This window comes from Osmerus eperlanus, chromosome 7, assembly GCF_963692335.1.
Source record: "Osmerus eperlanus chromosome 7, fOsmEpe2.1, whole genome shotgun sequence".
Classification (NCBI taxonomy): domain Eukaryota; kingdom Metazoa; phylum Chordata; class Actinopteri; order Osmeriformes; family Osmeridae; genus Osmerus; species Osmerus eperlanus.
The window spans coordinates 10570101-10592255 of record NC_085024.1 but is presented as its reverse complement, the minus strand read 5'-3'; the positions used below and the strand labels follow the sequence as shown (position 1 = coordinate 10592255).

The 22155-nt window shown below is 46.5% G+C and overlaps 1 protein-coding gene and 1 long non-coding RNA gene across 2 annotated transcripts in view; one reads left to right on the top strand and one right to left on the bottom strand.

The window, feature by feature from the left end:
* LOC134023037 (uncharacterized) overlaps positions 1-16175 on the bottom strand; it is a 258879-nt gene extending 242704 nt beyond the window's left edge. The window contains exon 1 of the long non-coding RNA XR_009930730.1: positions 16154-16175. This is a non-coding gene — a long non-coding RNA (uncharacterized LOC134023037). The remainder of the gene's footprint in view (positions 1-16153) is intronic.
* ulk4 (unc-51 like kinase 4) overlaps positions 1-22155 on the top strand; it is a 71535-nt gene that overhangs the window by 15237 nt on the left and 34143 nt on the right. Inside the window, exons 19-29 of the mRNA XM_062464834.1 lie at positions 3183-3344; positions 3531-3713; positions 5410-5537; positions 9966-10099; positions 10537-10658; positions 14022-14078; positions 14211-14262; positions 14411-14505; positions 15831-15882; positions 16445-16622; positions 17335-17427. Of these exons, the coding sequence (XP_062320818.1) occupies positions 3183-3344; positions 3531-3713; positions 5410-5537; positions 9966-10099; positions 10537-10658; positions 14022-14078; positions 14211-14262; positions 14411-14505; positions 15831-15882; positions 16445-16622; positions 17335-17427 (1256 nt within the window). The remainder of the gene's footprint in view (positions 1-3182; positions 3345-3530; positions 3714-5409; positions 5538-9965; positions 10100-10536; positions 10659-14021; positions 14079-14210; positions 14263-14410; positions 14506-15830; positions 15883-16444; positions 16623-17334; positions 17428-22155) is intronic.

Genomic DNA, 22155 nt, shown 5'->3' with positions numbered 1-22155 from the left:
GTGACCTGGGCTTAGCTAACGCAGTTACAACTGATAGGCCAGTGTGCTAGAGGAAGATTGCACCAGTCAGTGAAGCTGTGTTCTTGACTGAGGGTTTTCAGTTTGTTTGGTTCTTGTTGTTGTGAGAGAGGTTCAAATGTATTCTTCTACACGCCTCTAGCTGTGAGGCGGGCCTTAGTGGTGAAGTACCACATATACAAAAAGTGTGTTTTTAAACGCCTGGCCCTTTCCCTGTGCTGTGATTTAGGATCGTCGGCGTAGGAGAGGAACCTTAAGGCTGCTGTGTGGAATGTGATTTTATTTTATTTTTTGGGGGGATTTTTTTTTTTCCTGGTTTGTGCTCCCTGACTGGAATTTTCCGTCTCTGAAATGTTGGCTGGTACTGACTCGCCCTCCAGCATTGTGTCAATCACTGGCTGTGTCCTCCTACTCAGCTAGCCTCTCATCCAGTCTATAGACTGGTGCTCTAAACCATACTTCACAATGTTACACCACACTGCACAACACTACACCACAGTGTACCACAACCACACTATACCACACTACACTTCAGTGCACCACACTATACCACACTACACCACGCTATGCCACACTACACTTCAATACACCACACTACACTACACCATGCTATACCACACTACACTGCAGTATACTACACTGCACAACACCTCATAATACCGCACAACACTACCCTACTTGTGTTCAAGGCAGACGTGATTCATCATCATAATTGCAGGCTTTCCAGACTAGGTTTTTGCATTGCAGATCTCATGGTGGACTTGGAGTCCACCCCTCTCCACATGGGCTCCAATTACCCCACTGATCGCTACTATAGCCAGTGTGTTAAGCTGTTCAAGCTGGATGTTTTTGTGTGAGGACACATTTTGAATTTATATCACATTTAAATATATCTTCGTAGCACCGGCATGCGTAATTCAGAAGCGTACAATGCCTGCAGTCAAGTTGAGAAAGAGTAGTTCCATGATGTAACACAGAGAAATACAGATAATAAAGTGGCAAAATAACTTTTTACAGTGGAGGTTTTCATTCTATACAAACCTCCACAGAAATACCTTATCATATCGAATGCCTTGACAACTCATTCTTACATGTTTTGTCCTCATTTAAGTCAGGCAAGTCTTTGTAGCGGGGTGTGGCGATGAATAATAAAGGATCAGTTTAACGGGGTACTACTTTGATATTACTTGTGGAAAAACCAAGTAGAAAAATATATAGTATATGTAATAATTGCAATATTTTGAATGAGTTAATAACATTTCTAGGAGTAGAGCAGATTGTAAAAGTGATGAACACGCAGGTTAAAATGCTATTAACAAATTCTGTATTAAAAGCAATTAAGTAAAAATGAACTCCAGTTTCAATTATAAGAAATAGTCTTAAAGAAAGGCAGTAAATAGGGGTTTGGATCAAGAACCGAGTCTAGGATTTATCTAAATAAATTAGATCATGTGCAGTCAATCAATGTCCTTTCAAAATCATAAACATAGCTCACGTCAATGCTCGGGGAGAAGAGGGCGTTAGACTAGTTTCATTTGATCAGGGTTGATCAATTTGAGGCCTCAGCCTCTTTTGATTGTGCGAGAGGCTCATTTAAAGAAGATCTTGAAGAAGGAGGAATATCCAAAGTTCTGCGATGTAGGTGAGACTTAGTCTGCGTGATGTTCGTTGGAGTTTACAACGAGAATTCCGGTTTCGAAGGCCTTGGTAAACAGTCCTGAAAACCCTTTTAATAGTCTATCCTTTTTGGGGTTTTTTGGGGAAACTTAGGTTAGCAGCGTGCCTTGGTGAGATCCTTTGTATTCGATGGCGCTTGCAGCACTATCGTCTTGGAATAGATGGACTCAAAGATGTGTTATCATCTCAGAGTTTTTATGGAGTTCAGGAAGTGTCCTGTACCTGAGGTCAGAAGATGACTGGTCAAGAGGAAAGCAGGGCCACCCTGTCTCCCCCTCTCTCATTCACAATTACTATAGGTGTGATAGTCTTACAGCTCTGTTCACTCCATTCAGTGGAGAAGTGTGTTGTTTTGTTTGGAAGGCCCGCCGAGGCAGCAGTGAGTGGGAGAACTGGTGACTGGAGTCAGGCCGTCTGGATGATCCTTTGAAGCTCCGTGGGAGAGACGAGCAAGCTATATCACGCAGAGTGGGGGGGTATTCCCCCTGTTCGTTCCTTTGTATAGCCAATTGGTGCGGTGTCAAGAACACACTGAATGTTCAAGAATGCTGATTGTGTACAGAAGATGTGGTCAGACCAAGCAAACCACCATGTGGTTTACCAAGCAAACATTCCTCATTTACAAACAACAATTTATAGAGACGAGTGTAATGATTCCTGTGGAGCCTTTTGCATTCAGACTTGACCTTCAGTGTTTTGTACTGAGCTGTGCTTCAGGTATAAAGCCTCTCATATGAGTTATCAGTGTACACAATCGAGCTAAGGTTGAGTTTATTTTTCTGTTCTGTTTTCATTTGATTCCGTGTGTGTGCGTGTGTGTTGAAAAGTGAAAAGTGTGCAATGGTCTGATTCACACTAAACTCTGAGATGGTCAGAGTGTAAGTTTTATGGATTTATTTGAGTTCTGGCAGCACAGGCAACAATAAGGGTTCCAGATGATTGACAGTTGTAACTCTGAATTTCAGGGTGGGAATCGTTGTACGTGGGTCTGTGTGGTGAAAGCTCTACATGTGGGGTTTTCCTCTATAGCATACAAAAGGAAAATATAACAACACACAAACTAACACAGGAAAAAGTGCCATAACTAACATAATATTGGTAGGGTTAAAGGGGAAATTAAATACATATTACGGATATATAGGATTTAACTCAAACTTACCAGTTCATAAATATCACTTCCTTATAAAACTACTGAAAGAATCCAACCTGTGTTCCCAACACCATGCTACCACACACAGGGAAAGTGGATTCTTCAGAGGTGAGTGAGTGGGAGAGCTGGTGAACGGGGCCAGCTGGTGATCTAGTGTGAGGAAAGAGGTGAGGAAGGAGCACCCTGGGGTGTGAGAGGACGGAAGGGGTACTTCACATTGTAGTCTTTAGAACAGTGTGTATGCCTTTGTTTTGTTTGTGGATGGATGCTTGTGTGTGTGTGTGTGTGTGTGTGTGTGTGTGTGTGTAACTCTGTCTGTGTGTGTGTGTTTCATTAGGAGGAACTGGTGGTGAACCACATGGCAGCTAAGATTGTGGAGAATGTGTGTACCACAGTGTCACAGTTGGCTCAGGGCTTCATCACCATGGAGATAGGCCCCATGCTCTGGTACCTGTTCACACACTCCACCGTGGATGCTCTCCGTGTCACTGCCGTCTCTGTAAGTGTACACACACACACACACACATTGATTGACTTAGTATCGGATGTGCGGTGCTTAATGCCGTCGCTATTTTGGGTATTGATCGGACCTTATCAAACCACATGAACAACATACAGTATCTTATGGCAGATTTCTCCAGGTTCCAACACTTCCCACCCCCCTCCTCCCCTACCTGCCCCCCAGGCCTTGTGCAGAATCACACGCCACTCCGTTGGAGTCTTTCAGAGCGTGATCGACAAGGTGGGGCTGCCGGCCGTGCTGGACAGCCTGGTGTCGGGTATTAGCCGAGTGCAGCAGCACCTGCTGACCATGTTGGCCGCCATGCTGTCCTCAGGCACCCACACACACAGGCTGGTGACTGAGAAGGTAGGTCGACAACACCGGGCATAACAAACTCAGGGTGAGCTTTTGCATCCGCTTTCTGGGTTGAATAAACCCTCATCGGAAATCTTGGAAAGTTTGTGCTTGTCCCAGATTGGGCTTTGTTTGCATCTGATTTAGCTAAATGTTATTCTGTTTGTTAATGGGGTCTTTGCCACTTTTCTATTCTCACCTTGACTTAACAAACATGCCTTTAGTAGTGACAAACAATGGTCTATAAATATTCATTCAATGCTTTAGGAAGCACATTGTTTCAGGGTAACTTTCTGCCAGTTGACAATCACTAGCCTATCTCAGTCAAGTGATTTTGCAGAGTAATGAAATGAAGAATACCCAATTTGTCAGGAAGGAGAGGCTACACTTTCATAACGTGGAGAATCTATATCTGAAGTGGTAATCAATTGGAAAATTAACTGTGTAAATTGATTTAAGAAGTTACTGTACGCTCCCTTCAAGGTTCTGTGCAATTACCATTGGTAATTTAGTTTGACCTGAATTAATTTACATGTAAATTTCCAATTTAACTCAAGAAAACAAGTCTTTGAGCATACACAACTTACTGCATCACCTCTGTACCAATTATAAAATGCTATACATTTTACTCCTTAATTCCCTTGACAAATGGGAGTCCAGAAAGCCCGCTGTTTATTCATGCATTGTCTGGCAGAGAATGTTAATTTCAATGAATCTCTGAGCAACTTTGCTAATTGGGGCAATGAGCTGCAACAATCTTGGAGTGCAGCTTGGAATACTGTTGATGTAATTACAGTTTATGCAGAGAGTCGATGCTTTTGAAATTAATTAACTCACAGACAAACACATGCGCACACTTTTCTGTATTTAATCACAGTGTTTTGGTTTGGTCGTTTTTGCCATCATTTTCTTATTTTACCGATAGTGAAGTTAATCAATTCTGCCTAATTTGCTGCCCTGGAAATTCTGTTGAGTCAATTAGTCTATTAACCTTTGGTTTATGATGAGGGTGTGTTTGTGTGTGTGCTATTGAGACATTTCCCCTCCAGCACCTACTTAACAAATGGGAGTGATAACAACAGATTTGGTCTGGACTATTGGATGCTCACTAACGAACTTATCTTAGAATTGCGAAAGCGTAGCATAGCATAGTTTAACAAACTGTAAGCCTAGCCTAGCGTAGTTTAGCATTGTGTAAACCTAGCATAGCATAATTTGGACTAATGTATGCCTAGTATAGTTTAGCGTAGTGTAAGTCTAGCCGAGTCTAATCTCAGTCTAAAGCAGTGGTGTTTATTGCTGGAATGTTGCTGTTAAAGTAAATAGCCAAATTGCTCAGAAATATATTTGTTGCTAATTCCATACATAGAATAATAATTTACAATGAATTGAAAGACCAACATGTGGGCCTTGTGTCTGACACATGTAGCATTAGCATAGCTTTAACCCAGACAAATTCAGGGATGTCACAGTGAGCATTAAGTAAGCATCATGTAGCAAGGCTGGCGTGCTCCTTGCAAGCATGTACATCTCACCTTAGCTCCCCATTCATCCCCCGTCCACCTGCCTGCTGTAAACCTGCAGTGGAGTGGACAGCATGTACTTCCACCCCATCGTCCCAGTTGGAATGGAAGGCTGCAGCAAGGAGCATCAATAGTGCCTTAAACTTGTCTTTCAACTCAGTGGAATGTGTTGTGTTGTGCTTTAGGAGTTTGTGTTGAAGGTGATGCGTTCCCTGGAGAGCCCTTCCCCGGCTATCAGGGCCAAGGCCTTCCTGGTGCTGCTTCTGGTCCTCCTCAACAACAGAGACATGCTGCTGCTCTGCTGCAACTCCAGGTACTGTCACTCTCCAGACATGTACACACTACCGTGTGCTAGCACGCTGCTTATTACTGCAACATCACGACAACATACATGTACACACTACCGTGTGCTAGCACACTGCTTATTACTGCAACATCACAACAACATACGTGTACACACTACTGTGTGCTAGCACGCTGCTTATTACTGCAACATCACAACAACATACATGTACACACTACCGTGTGCTAGCACGCTGCTTATTACTGCAACATCACGACAACATACATGTACACACTACCGTGTGCTAGCACGCTGCTTATTACTGCAACATCACTACAACATACGTGTACACACTACCATGTGCTAGCTCATTACTTCAACATACATGTGCACATTCTCAAGTACAGCGCATAAAGTTGCTGGAACAATACAACAACATCAGTACAACATACATGTTGACATTTCTGGGTACTCAGCAGTCAGCACACTGTATACTGCAATGTTTACAAGTTCACAATGAAAGGTACACCGTTCACCATGACAGCCATCATGGTTGTATTTACACTAAACAAATCCATATTTATATACACACTTGTAATTTCCTGATTCCTATATACAATTGGGTTCCACTTTTAGCAGATAGAATAAGCGTTCCTATGTCACTTGTCAGTTTTGCTTCCACCCTCACTTCAATGGGTTCGATCTCAAATACTCCAGCTGTAAACCTTTGACCAACTCTTGAAACTCCCGTATCAGCCAGCTAACCAATCAGAAAGCTAGCCGTTGGTTAGGCGGTGGTCTGTAGAGTGTTTCGAAAACACATTGAGCTCTGTTACAGAAGTTGTCCACCATTGTGTACAGTCAGTCATGTTTTCCCAGACAGGCTTAACAATGAAAATGTACCGTTGTCGAACCGTGTCCAAAGTGGCCCAGAACCCATGTTGGTGTTGTGTGAGAAATTAATAAAACGAGTTCTTTGTAAGCACACAGAAGCAGGTGAAATGGTTTCCTGTCATAAAAGCCTCATGTTTGCTCAGGGTAAAGATGGATCGAATCCAATTTCCATGTCGAGTGAGAGGACTCATCTGTGAGGCCATTGTCTGTGACGGAGATGATGAAAGAGGGGGAAGAGTTCCAGCTTTAATTCAGAGTCACAGAACAGAAGGAGAATTGATGGTTATTGGAGATGTTTTCAGTAGGCGGTAGTTGTCCTCTGTGTCTGCTGGCCAAGAAGTAGGACAGCTTTGTAGTGCAACACTGCTCAGCTCATCCCTCACATTACTTAGAGCGACCTAATCCCAGCTCTGACTCGCTTTTTATTTTGAACAGATGCTCTGTGAAATAATTCATTTTCAAACGTCCTGGATACAGTGGGATGCTCATCCATCCTTGAAGCCTACATTCTCAGTTATGACTGGTGTGAGGAAGTGCTGCCTGCTGTTCACACACTATCCCCTTATGTCTGACTGTGATCCAATCATGCTAATAAAAATGGAACAGACTTGGCCTAGTTGCTGTTTAAACGGGACAGATGTGTGTGTGTGTGTTTGTGTGCGCCTGCCTGTATGTACAGTCTGGGTGTATTTGTTGTGTGTGCACTGTATATAGGCAATAGCCATGGTGTGTGTGTGTGCGTGTGCAATAAATGGGTCATCCTCTCCTCAGCCAACTGACATTAGCTCTTGGACTCGTACAAGTGTTCCCACGATGCACCCTGTCAGCACTGACCCTCGTCTCCATCTCCCAGCGAGCACGCCGTCTGCCTCCCTCACCCAAATGCTCGCCTAATTAGCTCCGCTGTGGCACGCGTTCGCCTCGGCCCCTCTGATAACCAGCACGTCCCCGCTGTAGAGACGTCAAGCCCGGCGCTTTGTGGGGAAGGGTTCAATGGTGGAGAAAGACACACAGAGACACTTGTGGCCCAGCCCAGGCAACACTCACTGACAGTTTATCCAAGGAGTGAGAGAGAATTGCACTGAAGAAAAGTTAGCTAGCTAGGCCTTTTTATAGACAAACACGCCCTGGAAAATGTTATAAAGGGTCTTGGATGTGAAGAGGACAGTCTAGGCCCAGTTTGGGGTGAGGAGTTGAAGCAACCACCACCAGAAATCATGTTTATCGTCTTAACTACTGTACTCTATGACCAGGCATGATAGTAAATCCTCTATAACAGTACTTTACATACATTATAGACAAAAGCCTAACAAGTACACCTGCTTATCAATATGGAATCAGATAATCAAATATTAGCTGTCTTACATTATGACCCAGTTCCCCAGACATGTAGTAGTCCTAAAGTAAGAGAAACATGTAATGAACAGGTAATGAAAAGGTTTTTAGTCTAGGACTAGGCTTAATCCATGTCTGATTGTCTAATTACTGTTTATACAGTAGATCAGGTCAGTTTAATTGCAAATAATATAAGGCTTGCTGCCACTCCCCTTGACATAAGACCACTACTGCCAAACAAATCCACATTTTTGGAAAATATGCAGGTTGATGTCTGTTCTGATTACATTTTAAATATAGTGTGATTGCTTCACCAAATATACCTTTAGAGCTGCAGCTTTTCTTATCGGTTATATTAGTTGCTTTGGTTTTGCATCATACCATATTAATACTTTAATATATGTTAGACACTTCCTTGGGGTCATTTTGAAAGATCTGTATTCTACATGGTTAAACCTCACATTACCTATGTACTTGTTCATTTTTGGAAAATGTATTGGATGCTAAAATCCCATTCTGTCAAGTAAAGATGTACTGTAGACCATAGACTCAGGAACGTAGGAAGAGTCCAAAGGGAGATTTTGCAGTCTGGCCAGTAATGTTTTTGAGCTACATACCTTTTTCATCTGCTTCTATCCTGATTGTTAGATGTTAGTGCAGCATATAATGAGGGGGATTGCTATGCACTGATTCCGATAATATCTTAGACTGCAGAGAAAGCCCTGATTACGGAACGTAATCACATACACGCACACACACACACACAGAGCCCTGATTGGGTTATTGCCGTGAATTGTGAGCAGGGCTGAGGAAGAAGGGCTGTTAATTCCAGGCTCAGTGTTAATCTATCCGTGACTGCAGAGAGGGAGGCAGAGAGAGAGAGGAGTGTGAGAGAGAGACCAGCAGTGTGCTTCACAGTAACGATGATTGTGGAGAACGTCTGTCATCAGCGGAATATTCAATTCTCACCGTTCTCACACACTCACATCTAGTTTGTAGGCCAGACTTTCATTCCTCTACGTCTAGCAGTCTTATGACTTTAGTCCTGTTCCACCCCTGCTCCCTTGCTGTTCCAATTACAGAGCGGAGGCACGTAGGCTGTGTGCACCTCCCAACCCTGACACCTGGCAGGAACAGTCATTCACTGGAGGGATCACACCTTTCTCCCTCTCTCTCAAACACACCCTTTTTCCCCCACTTCACCTCCCCTCTCTCTTCCTCTCTCTCTCTCTCCCCCCATCCACCTATCTATCCCTCCCTCCTTCCCTCTCTCCCTCCTCAGGTGATATATCAGTAATAATGCTCTGGCGTCTTGATCCTGACAAGCTGTAATGAAAGTACATTATTATCATCCATACGGCCCTGGATGTTTCATATCCTCCCCTTCCCTCCAGAGACACAAGCTTGAAAAACCCTCCTCTCACACTTCACCATGATGTAACACATTAGGCCCATAACACCAGATATATCCTCCAGCACAGCGGCTGTCACCGTGACAATCTGTAAAATCACACTTATTTACCTGCCTGCCTATTTCTGTACCTGCCTATCTGTTTGTGTACCTGCCTATATGTTTGTATACCTGCTTATATGTTTGTATACCTGCCTATATGTTTCTATACCTGCCTATCTATTTCTATTTCTGCCTATCAGTGGCTATACCTTACTATTTGTTTGTACACCTGCCTGAATATTTATACACCTGCCTATCTGTTGCAACACCTGCCGATCTGTTTCTATACCCACTTATGTATTTCTATACCTGCCTATCTAGTTGTACACCTGCCTATCTGTTTGTATACCTGCCTATCTATATCTATACCTGCCTATTTATTTCTATAGCTGCTATATCTGTTTGTATGCCGTCTTCACTGCCTATCTGTTTGTATGACGTCTTCACTGCCTATCTGTTTGTACACCTGCCAGACTGACTGTTGACAGCACAGCCACCGTGTCCTCGGACCTGTTCTCCTAATTATCCACGTATCAGTCAGGGCTCCAAACCAGGCCCTTAGCTGGCTCCTTTTGTGTCAGTCCCGACTTTTCAAAACCGGTCCGCATCGATTTGGGAATCCATGACCTCTTTCTCGGATCCAAATAGTTCCAAACGAATACAATTCATCTACAGTAATGTTTCGGCCTCCTTTGGCTGTGGATGGGCGATATGGATCGGAGTTGGATGGGTGCCAGGGTGATGAATGGTAATGTGTGGTCTGGGTGCTCTTGCAGGTTGGTGATGTACACAGAGAGAGACATCAGAAAGAGCACACCTTCACGGGAGCAACAAAGCAGCAATGAATACCTGTCAAAATGCCTGGATCTGCTCATCCATCACCTGCTGCAGGAGCTGCCCAGCATCCTGGGTAAATCAATCAACAACACACACACACAGGCTCATAATCCAGGCACGTACACACACACACACACACACACACAGACCAACACAGGGGTTTTTGTGTGCGTGCATGTGTACATGCATCAATGCCGATTTGATTGGCCCGGTCTTTAATTACCTTTCTGATTGGATCCCGGACTGATGGGCCAGGTATTGACCTGTTCTTGGCGTCTGGTTGGTACATCAGTGCTGCTACACGGCACACAGGGTGGGGGATTGAGGGCCTCCACCTTCCGTCAAGAGACACCCGGTACGGGCCTGGTTCTGATCTGGAAGGATCCAGTAGATCCTGTTTCCAGTTTACATCTGTTATTTCTTTTTTTTTTACGTGAGACCTTTGCCGTTTATAAGTCATCTTTTCTTTCCTGTTCTCTCCTGTTTAACTCCTCCTCTTCTCTCCACCAGAGGACATCTTGGGAGCTCTGGGCAGCATTGTGGGAAGGAAACATCCCTCGGCCTCCCAAGCCAGACAGCTCAAACACACCCTTCCCATGATGACTGTGGTTCTGCACCTTCTCACATCCCAGGTTCGTGTGTGGCCTAGGGTGTTTGTCGAGATATGGGTGGACCCATATGTGCTTGAACTAGACTGAAGTGATCCCCTGTGGAGATGGTATCTCAATCAGCCCAGATTGGTGAACGAAACAGGTCAGGACAGTTTTGACTTTCAGACACATACTCTGAACAGCCCTCAACTAGCTTTGAACATCAGTAGCACTGCCACACTCCTGCCGTTGTCATCAAGATGTCATTCAGTCATCCTGTGAAGCTTCCCACAGATGCTGGTTGATAACCTAAAGTATTTTAAAACATCAGGCTATATTATTACGTTTCTAAGATAATATCCATGGTTTGAGGAAGTATATTATCTTCTCCCAGCTAGAGCTAATGGTATAGAGAAAGAGAGATTAGCATCAGCAGGTTAGCTTAAAGACAGACACGCCTGCCTGTTCCTCACTCAGATCCTTATCAGCCTATCACAGAGAGTAGAGACCACTAATCAGCCAATCCGAGCAAGAGCAGAGAACACTGCCAGACAGAACACAGAGAGCGAATTAGATTACAGGATCCTGGTGCTGTATACACACCCTTACCGTCACACACACAGCGTCAGTCTCACAAACACACCGTGGCACACATTAGCTGTCACACTCATCAAGGAGGGAAATAATCACCAGGGCAAATAAGGGAAGGGATGATTTCTGGGCAAATCAAGAGGAAAGGATATTCACACACCCTGAAATGTGTGACTCAGAAATTGAATTGACGTTGTCCTTCACATGTAGTCATTTTGCGGAGTCTTTCATCCAAAGCAATGGACAAACGTGCAGAAGATAACCAGCTAGAATAGGAGTGCACAGTTCGAACAGTATTACACTGATTAGTGCCAAGGAAAAGTCTTTTTTTTTTTTTTTTTTTTTACAAGACAGTGCAATCATATTTCAAGTACAATATAACATTTTTTTCGCAGATACAGTCTGTACCAAAACAATATCATGTTAGGATGATTTCTCAAGTAATGCACAGAGTCGTCGGATTCAAAGAAAGTACAATAGTTTAATGCTTACCAGCAAGGAGACAAAGTCTGATTGCAATACAACGTTTGTATGCTAGCATGTTGTGCTAGCTTAACTATTTAAACAGAACCGCTCTTGACTGGTATTGGCTAATACAAAGGCATGCAAATGTCCCATGGCTCTTCTTTCATTGACTCCCTTGCATAGACCTGGCGCGTGTGTGTGCATGCATGTTTACGCGTGTGCGACATCAACCCTAATTATAGCACAACAAAAGAATCTCCGGTCCTGGGGTCGTAAAAGCTCCTTCACATAAGGGTCCAGCAAATGGTCAACAGACCTCGCGTCTCCATCTAGCCCTTGTCAAACAGTATCTCTTTGAAACAAACAAAACCCCCACATCTTGTATTCTTAGTCAGTAACAAATGCTCACCCTTCCCCCAGGGTGATAAGAAAGCATAGAGTTTAGTTTGGGGGGCTCTGTTATCTGCTAACAAAGAATGCTAAGCATCTGTATAGTTCAGTGTAAAACATCACATTCTTAATTTCTCTGACATATCATATCACAATTTCAACGTAAAAAAGCAATATGCTTATACCAATAAAAGTCATGTACGGAGTCTGCATATACATATGTTGCCCTTACATCCAGTGATTAGTCATTTTAGAGTCTGATGAGGTGAGACGTTAATCTATAACCTAAGCCCAGGTACATTTACCAGGAGAGACAGGCGTAGCCACGGGCAGGCCTGGGTAGGCACAGGCCTACCCAATTTGTTCTAAGGCCTACCCCAAAACGAAAATATCTCCGAAAAATTATGCATCCGGTGCACATCGCAAAGTGAATAAGGGAAAAAACGGAAAAGATGCCTATTCATATATTTCTAGGCCTACCCAAAAAGATTATTCTGGATACGCCCCTGGTCTGAGGTGCAAAGACTCGTGACATTTTGTTAAGTTGACACCCAAGCATTCGTATCTTTCAATTAGTGTTCTTTCTGATGGTCTCAGCTCAACGAGGATATGATTGACAGAAGATTTCAGCAGCCGTGTCAGGTAACACCAGAGCCTGAAAAACTAAATGTTTTCATTCCGGGTATATCATTTCCTAATATGTCATCATCGCACTGTGAACCAACAGATTGAAATGTGGATATTAAGTCGGAAGTAATTCAGTATCAGAGTTTTCTGTTTGGCCTAAACTCTATCGTCCCTTTGTCAACAAGTTGTGATAAGAAATGTGCAGAGTAGTTGTCTCAAGTGTCTGATAGATTGCATTTAGAAGTTATTTAGATTAGTCATTCTATAGTCAATCAACCACATTATGGCCAGTTCTCAAATGATGCTAAGTAGGATTGACAGGACATGCAGACATAGACAAGTACACAGACATAGACAGACAGGCAGATACAGACAGACCGACAGGCAGATACAGACAGACAGGCAGACAGGCAGGCAGACAAGCAGGTAGGCATAGAAAAAAAGCCAGGCATAGATAGACAGGCAGGCAGACAAGCAGGCATGGGTAGACAGACAGGCACGGTTGAAGAAATGTAGGCTGGCATACAGGCAAACCAACAGACAGACAATCAGGTAGGCAGGTAGACAGGGAAGCAGAAGGATAGTTAGACCCACTGTGCGAGGGCTGAGATAATTAACCGTGTCGAACCCTCAGAGATGCCAGTAAACAGCAGGAGGTAGGAGAGCCACGAGGGTTAAACAGCTCTTCTCCCATTCGCCTGTCCATTTCTCACGGTGACTAAGTGCGCTCGTAAAATAAACTGGCGAATTGAGCCATCTCATTTTTGAAAGTAATAACATGTCACTCTGATCTATCTCCTCCGTCTTGAGCTCATTTGATAAGGTTGCATTTAGCTGTCCATTACTGTGGGTGACAGATAGCTGGAGCTAGCTAGCCCGCTAACCGCTCTTGTCAGTAATGAGCTGCTATTACAGCCGGGAGCTGCAGATGCTTCTGCAGTAGGCCACAGTTAGCTCAGATGCGTTACACAGTCATCTTCCTTCCGGGCCATTCCGCCGACTCATTTAGTGTGTGTTGGTGGATGTCTGTCTATGTGCAAACATGTGTTTGTGCGTTGCAGTTGTCAACAGGAGATTAGGATTTTTGAGGTCACAAACCGGTCAGGGGAAGTAATCATTTTCTTTTCACTCTTTCTCCCACACACACACACACACACACACACACACACACACACACACACACACACACACACACACACACACACACACACACACACACACACACACACACACACACACACACACACACACACTCACTCACTCACTCACTCACTCACTCACTCACTCACTCACTCACTCACACAAACACACACACACACACACTGCATCTAGATCTTCCGGCCCCAGGTGGTGAACAAGGAGTTTCTTTCCAAGTTGGGAGCCTTGCTGGTAAGTCATCCCCAAAGACACAACAGGTCAACGTGATCAGAGACATCCAGGTCTAGCAGGCCTCCAGAGCCTTGGGAAGTACTTCTCCAGTGCTCTCCTGTGACCAGTCTATCTCCCTGTTATGTTCTGCAGACTCATACCGCCTCCATAGACATCAGTGACACCAGTCTGGGCACTGCTGTAGGTGAGTCTTTCCTGGGTTTTGTCACTGGACATAGTCTGGGCAAAACCTTGTGGCTGCATGGATTTGTGTTGAAATGTCTGCCATGCATGCAGGTGTAGTGTACTGTGTTTGTGCGAAGTGTGTGTGATTGGGCTGAGTTGTTCTGCAGGTTCTGCTGCCTCCGAGGAGCTGGTCAGGACCAGCCTGGCAGCCGTGGAGGCCATCACCCAGCACCCTGCTCTCCTCGGCCCCCACCACAGCACCGTGAGTCTGCCTGCCTGCCTGCCTGCCTGCCTGCCTTTCTGCCTGCCTGCCTGCCTGCCTGCCTGCCTGCCTGTCTGTCTGTCAGCCTGCCTGTCTACCCTCCACGCAATGCACACAGGGTAACGTGTGTACGGGGGTGGGCTGAGAGATGTCAGGATGACCGGGCTCATGTCGAAGGTAGAAGTAATAATGTATTGAGCTGGGGAGGCTTGCTGCAGAGGTGAGTCTCGCTAATGAATATTGACAGCAGCCGAGCAGAGAGCAGGAGACAGAGAGAGAGAGAGAGAGAGAGAGAGAGAGAGAGAGAGAGAGAGAGAAAGAGAGAGAGACAGAACGAGAAGGAAAAGGAGAGAGAGATGGAGGAGTATGAGATGGCCCAGTCAGGAAGCACGGGAGCCAGTCCTCCGGTAGACAGTAATACAGGAAGGCACTTTAATTACTGCCTGGCAACTGTGATTAGAGTCTGCTGAGGCTTCACACACACACACACTCACACACACACACCATGGGAGCGGAAAGCCAGAACTCCAGAACTATAATAGTGTAGATGACTGTCCTTAAACTGAATAATTGACTATTTACAAATCAGTTGACACTGTACTGTATAACTGTAGTTGCCATTGCAACTATTATCCTCTCTCACCCTGTCTTCAACCCCAGGGAGAGCGAATAAACACCGGCAACTACTATTATGCACCAGTAAATGAAATGTAAAACAGGTGACAACAACACCCATCGCTTCACAAAGCATCACAAAGCCGGGTCTAACCTGTCTCTTTTGATGGATATTCTAATAAAATATAAAAGTAGTTCTCTCTTTCTTTCTCACTCTCTCCATCCCTCCCCCACCTTTCCACTTCAGGCTTCATATTCAAATGACGTGCGTCCTGTTCTGCATCCAGCCTCATTGAGACGGGCGGGCGCGAGACAAGCACTTTTTTTGTTGTTTCTATGGAAATAGCCATGCTAATTCAAATCCATTGTAATTAGAAAAAGCGACAGCATCAGGTCTTTTCTGTGTGTGTGTTGCTGTGTGTGTTTGTGTGTGCATGTGATCAAAGGACCCACGCTAACAGCGTATTTACATAGAAATTGGACCTCTCACAAGCGCTGTGTTTCATCGCTCCCAGCTTTTTATGGATTAGACTGTTCTGCTTTTTAAAGAAATGCATCCCTTATTAGGAATTTGCATGCCGCGCATAAATGGCCCTGGCACTCAAGGAAGCCAATGGGAAAGGATAAACAGACTGCGAAATGTGTGTGAGCGCACGTGCGCGAGTGGGACGTCATGTTTATGCATGTCTGCCTGTCTCCTTTCCCTCGAGGTGGTCGATGTCATCCTTCCCCCCCTCACCTCCCTTGTCTTCAGTAAGAACGGTGAGTAGACCTCATCCGCCGCACACCCGCATCCGTTTGTCTGGAGACGACTTAGCATGTCACCTATAGGAATGTCACCTCTAGGAATATTTATGTCTGCCGTATAATAATACAGCCGTAGGAGGCCCTAGGACATGATGGGCTGTCTGTCTAGGCCTGCAGGCTACAGGTGCGGGGCTGGCAGGCTCCCCTGGGGGTGACGTCACCCGCGTGCCCTCTGCTGCCCTCTCTGGTGGAGCTGCAGGACGACACGCTGCTGCTCCACCTGCACCCTCCCCCCTCAGCCGCTCTCTGTGTCAGCTTGGCAGCACGGGAGCGATGTGTGTGCGTTGAGGCTGTGTGTGTGTGTGTGTGTGTTGGGATGTGTGTATGTGTGTGTTGGGCTGGGCTGTGCAGGTGTTGAGATGTGTGTGTGTGTGTGTGTTGCGCTGTGTGCATGTCGGGGGTGTGTGTGTGTGTCCGGGCTGTGTGTGTGTGTTTGTACGTGTGTGGATGTTGGGTGGGGGAATGCGTGTGACATTATAAGTGTGTGTGTGTCTTATCACTGTGCTGTGTGTTCCAGTGGAGTGGTGTATCGTCAGCTTGCGGGTGCTGTCAGAGATCACTCTGCTGCTACTGAGCCAGGAGGCCATTGGGGAAGGAGAGGGGGGGGAGGAGAGGAGAGAGGGAGGAGGACAGGAAAAGAAAAGCTCTTCAGCCAGCACACTATTGGCTGTCATCACTGATGCACTTTTTCCACGGCAAGTATCTTTGTTTCCTTCTTTCCTCCCTTCATCCCTTCTTTCCTTCCTTCCTACCATCCCTCCTTTCTTCCCAGCTCTCCCCTCTCCTCCATCTTCCTCTCATCTCTGTTTCCCTCCCTTCCTAACCCTCTCCTCACCCCAGGATCCCCTCCCTCTCTCCGCCTGCTCTCTCCATCCCCGTCCCTCTGCTCCTCACTAGTTTACGCCGCTGCAGACTTTCTCATCCCTGCACTTCATAGGACGCCGCTAATGATGTGGATGCATTATAGAATAGAACCCATCTGCATCAGACATCTGCAGCTTCACACAGGGAAAGTCTGTCTGTCTGTATTTCTATCGGTGTGTGTGTGGGTGTGTTAGTGTGTGTTTGGTCTATGCTGTTTCTGCAGGGATTGATGAGTGTTGTTTGTAGTTATGTAACCGTTCCACATATTAGTGGATGTCGGGGCGTGATGGTACTGCACTCCTCTGGTGCTGCAGATCATAACAGAGGCTTATTGAGGAGAGACCTGTGAGAGACCGGCAGACTGGGTCGGCCCAGACTGGGTTTTAGTTAGTCACTCTGATTAGTTTGACTTTGTGACTTGGTCCAAAATACTCCATCCCTTGTCACTTTTACATAACTTGTCTGTGTGTGTGCGTGTCTTTGTGTGTGTGTGCGTGTCTTTGTATGTGTGCGTGTGTGTGTGTGCATGCTCCCGTCCCCCAGGTATGACCTCATCCTCCTGGAGCCTGACCCAGTTCCAGTTTACGCTCTCAAACTTCTGGTGTCACTGAGCGAACATAGCACCCCTGTTAACAGGTAACACACCCTGCACACGCACAAACAGGTACACACATACAGCACACCTGTTACTATCTAAACACAGAACACCTGTGTTGTCTAAAGGTATTATGAGACTCAGGCTGTACTGTCTGGATGAAGACAGAATGAACGATGGAATAAGTGAATAAAGTTGAAACGTCCTCTACCAGAGAGCTCGGAGGCCTGTAGTTGGAGACGGCCACCTTGTGTTTACCTCAGTGCCGAGCCTCCTATCACTGCCAAGCTACAGCATTCTGGCCTAGTTAGTATTCACCACACACTCACCACACTCACGCGCGCACACACACACACATACATACCCCAGGGCAGGACCTGCATTTCGTTCAGACTCCTGGATCACAGTCAAGTGTTATGTGGTAACAAGCAGGAGTAATAGCCACTGTTGAGTACATTATCAGGCCCGGTGCCCCATTCTCTGGGAGTTCACTGCTCTCCGACAGTCACTGCTCTGTGATGAGTCACCTTTGTGTGTGTGTGTGTGTGTGTGTGTGTGTGTGCGTGCGTGCGTGTGCAGATTCAGGGTCTGATGGATGAGATGGGGCAGGAGCAGACATGAATCCTCCCCTCTGTCTGGAGAGAATGAGGATGGAGAGAGATGGGGGGTGGTGGAAGTAGAGAGGGATCGAGGGAGAAGCCTTGGCCTGGTAAAGCGACTGATTGAAGTGTTGAGAGAGAACAGGAACAGACATGTAACCCTCTGTCTGAGGAGTGGATGGGCGAGATGCAGTGGGAAAGGATGGCAAGGAGAGAGGGAGGGAGGGAGGAAGGAAGGATGTGTGTGTGAATATGGATGAGGGTGCGTGAATCCGTGTGTTTTATATGTCGTGTGTGTGCAGGCATTTCTGTTTGTCCCCCGTCAGACGGTGTTGGACTTCCTGCGCGACTGGCGTTAATGATCCGCGTTTTTGGGGGGGCAGGAAGGTGGGAGTTAGTTAGCTAGTGAAGGTGCCGAAGGTGCCAAAACCATCCCAGTCAGACATAGACTTGTTAACGTAAGGATCACATTGACTTCACAAACCAAGCCAGCAGCTCGGTCAGGTCAGGAGCCTGCAGGACTGAAGGAGCCATGCCAGACTCGAGCACTGAACCAAGAGAAGAAAGGCGACAACAGAAATCCCGGTGTTTGCCTCAGAGAAGGATGCGGTCATCATCGGATGTCATTAGAGCGCATGCTTCTCTGTGCTTCCGGCGGGGGAGCATGATGAGGAGGAGGAAGATGGTGATGAGGAGAGGGCCAAGTGCTGTGGAACGTCTTCTTTTATAGAATTATGAAGGGTAGTAAAAAGTCCCTATGTCTCTTATCTCCTTTCTCTCTCTCTCTCCGTCTCTCCCTTCACCGTCTCCTTGGCAGTGAAGGAGTCAACCGAACTGAACTGTTAAATTGATGTCAGCAACCTGCCACCCCCTCCTGTTGCTTGTGTTTCCCTGTCTGACAGACTGCTATTACATTTACAATGAGAAATTAAATTGCATTTGGCCACGGCTTGATAAAGTCCTAAAAAAAAGTGCAGACCTCTCTCTTGATGGCTCCCAACCTAAATTAGATTGCAAATTGGGACATTAACGGGCTACGCACAAGTATGTCTTTTCCCCCTCATTATCAGCTGTGATACGAGTTCAAACTTTCCAATTATGGGAACCTCTGACCGTTGGTGCCTTTGTGTGGTCTCAGCCTGCCTGAGCAGACGCACACACACACGCGCGTAGATACACACGTGTGCACACGCACATTGATGGCGAGAGACACACACACACACAGAGAGAGACAGCACCAGGCAGCGCTATCAGCCTGAACAGTTCTCCGGTGATTAGCCGAGGCAGGGAGAGGCTTTCATCCCCTCTGCTGCAGTCAGCCGAGCTGAGCCGAGCCGCGCCGTCAGGCTAACCGCTCGCAGCGCAGATAAACCACGGCCGCGCTGGGAACAGGTTAACGAAGGTTACGCGCTGACTAGATCAAGGCGCATGCTTACACGTCCACCTATTACAGTCGATTTGATTGGAGTTGGATAACGCTGTGTCGGTCACTGAGTTTAGCTGGCCGGCAGTGCTAAGTGGACGATCGGTCACAGGTCACCAAGTGGTGATCTCGCCTGGTCTACGCTAACTACCAAGTGCACTTGTAAAGATTTGAATGGATGGGATCCATTTAAAGGAATATTCCCAGGATTCTGAGTTGCCGACACGCAACCTCACAATTCCTGTCCCAATCCTCTCCTATTTCAATCCTGTTTTCTTTACTAATAAATCGTTTGATGAGATGAGCTGGGGGGGGTGTGGGGGGGGGCACTCCAGGTGTTCCCTCTGTCACCTGTACGCTGCATAGCTCTCTTCGGCTCCTGTCTGCTCTGCTCCAAAATGATTGGACTGGACATCAGTGTGGGAGCACTGTCAGTATAAATTTGACCCCTCTCTGTGTGGCCTTGTGTGCGTGTGCGTGTGTGTGCACCTGTGTGGGTTTGCGTGTGGGTGTCTGTATGTGTGCCTGTGAGCACCAGTGTGTGTGTGATAGTAATCATTTCCGACAGATGGTGGGCCTGTTTACCTGTACTGACTGCTTCAAATTCACAGCATGAGTGATGCTTCATGCCGTCGCCGTTCAGCATGAAGCCAGTGTCTGGCTAGGTGTACACACTGTACAACAAGCACTTCTAGGATTCATCTAGGCTTTTGGCTCATCAAATGAACATTATGTGAATGTTGTTGGATGTATTTCTAGGTCACTACTGATGATTTTAGAATATGCCAGTTGGTAACAGAGCTGTTCAGTTCCAGTCTATTTGTGCACTGGTGGTTATTGGCCTTGTGGGGATATAAGTGAAGATAAGAGTAAGTGTCTCAGTGTGTTGGCATTCTGCAGTCTGGAGAGCCTGTGCTTGCTGGCCTGAGTGTCGTGAAGGCAGGGGTAATCGTCTGAATCTGCCACTTTCTCCTGTCACACACGTCCGATAGGAAACAAGACCAGAGGGGCTGTCTGGCGTCATGGTGATGGGGAGCGTGGCGTCCACCCGTTTATGAAGCGCTAGCGTCTCCAGGCTGACATTTACACTGTGCAAATGCCACGTCCTCACTCCGCCTCACTTCGCCACGGAAACGGCTGTTTATGTCCCCTTAATATGTTGAAGATCGGGTCACAGATTACAGTCTAGACCGACTGTCTGCTAGCCTGGAGAACGTGTGGTACAAACTGAACGACTGAGGATTGAGTCGCAAACCTTTTGGGGAAAAGGGAGAGGATTACATGCCATTGACTTCTTCACTCATGTTTAACCACACGTGTGCCGTGTGGTTAAATGTAAGAAGATTCACTCTGTCTTACAAACTGAGGCATGTTGACTTAATGTTACCCAGGCAGTCCTGATCTAGCTGTTCTATAAATCAGTGCCATGCTGTGACGGTGGTGTGAAATAATGTTAATTTAACTCGGGGTGCTGTAATGAGGGTCTAATGGAGCATCACTCTAACCAAGAGCCAGCCAGTGTCACGGGGCCATGGCCTGGTGTTTAGCCTCCTCTGTAGGCCTGTCAAAGGGATACACAAGCTCATCCATCAGCCTGGGCGACTCCCTATCCATGTCTGGAGCCAGGATGATTACCGCCTGTAAGCCAGTCTTCTAGCTTGCGAGGCAAGACATAGCAGTGTGCTCAAGCAGGTCTTGCTTTGCAAGAACATTTTGGTTGGCCCCACCAAAGTTGGCAGCCCTGCTACCCTACCCAGCCAGTTAGCCTTCCTAGATAGCTACTGTCCCTAGCTTTGAAGCCCAGCTAGCCCCCCTAGCTAGCTACTCTCCCTGGAAAGCCCTTCTCCCTAGCTTTATCAGACCCAGTTTAACCTCACTGAGGATGCATCCTCCTCTGTCAGCATTGCACTGACCAATAGGAGGTCAGATCACTGACGCTGAGCATGTGACGAGAAAAGGATGGGGGGGGGAGGAACAGGTGGAGAGAGAGGGAAAAGAACGTTTGAAAAGAGGAGGAGAGTGTAGGGTATTGTGAGGGGCGTTCCAGGTTAGCTTTCTATGTGACCTTCATTTGAGTTGTCCCATTGCAGCGAAGATTTGCTCTAATGCAGAGGTATTTAGCCTTATCTGGTACTCTCCACAATGGTTCGACTGCAGCACAGAAACCATTTTTCGGAACTGTAGAAGGGAGCCTCCAAGGAGGCAGACACCAGAGAGCTCTGGAGAATGTCTCCCCAGCCTCGCCATACATCATACTTATGTATGAGCTTCTGTAATTAATTTTTCTGAGGGTGACCTCTAGCTCATTTATATCTACCCAGACTGCCTCTGTGCTAGGTTTGGTCCTCTGTGCACCTCAACACACACACACACACACACAGTCTCTCAACCAATACACACATGTACCAGCAGTAATTGGTTGGGAATCAAAAGGCCTTAATCAATAAAGTAGGGCTCGTCGGGAGAGTGGCGTCATCTCTAATAAAGATGTCCATTACTCCTGGGCACCGAGGTGTCAGACGTCTCTCGCTCTCCCCCGTCCCGCCATCTCCCTCTCCTTTCCTTCTCTACCTCCGTTCCCAGTCAATCAATCAGAGGAGGTTTCCTCACATGACTGATCAGAGCTCTCCTCTGTGCGGGCTGGGACCCAGCACAGCTTTCTAATGAACTAGTAGCCCCCCTCCGTAGCCCTGCAGGGCCCCAAGACGGCATCCCGGGCTCCGAACTAATGAAGACAGAACAGGCCT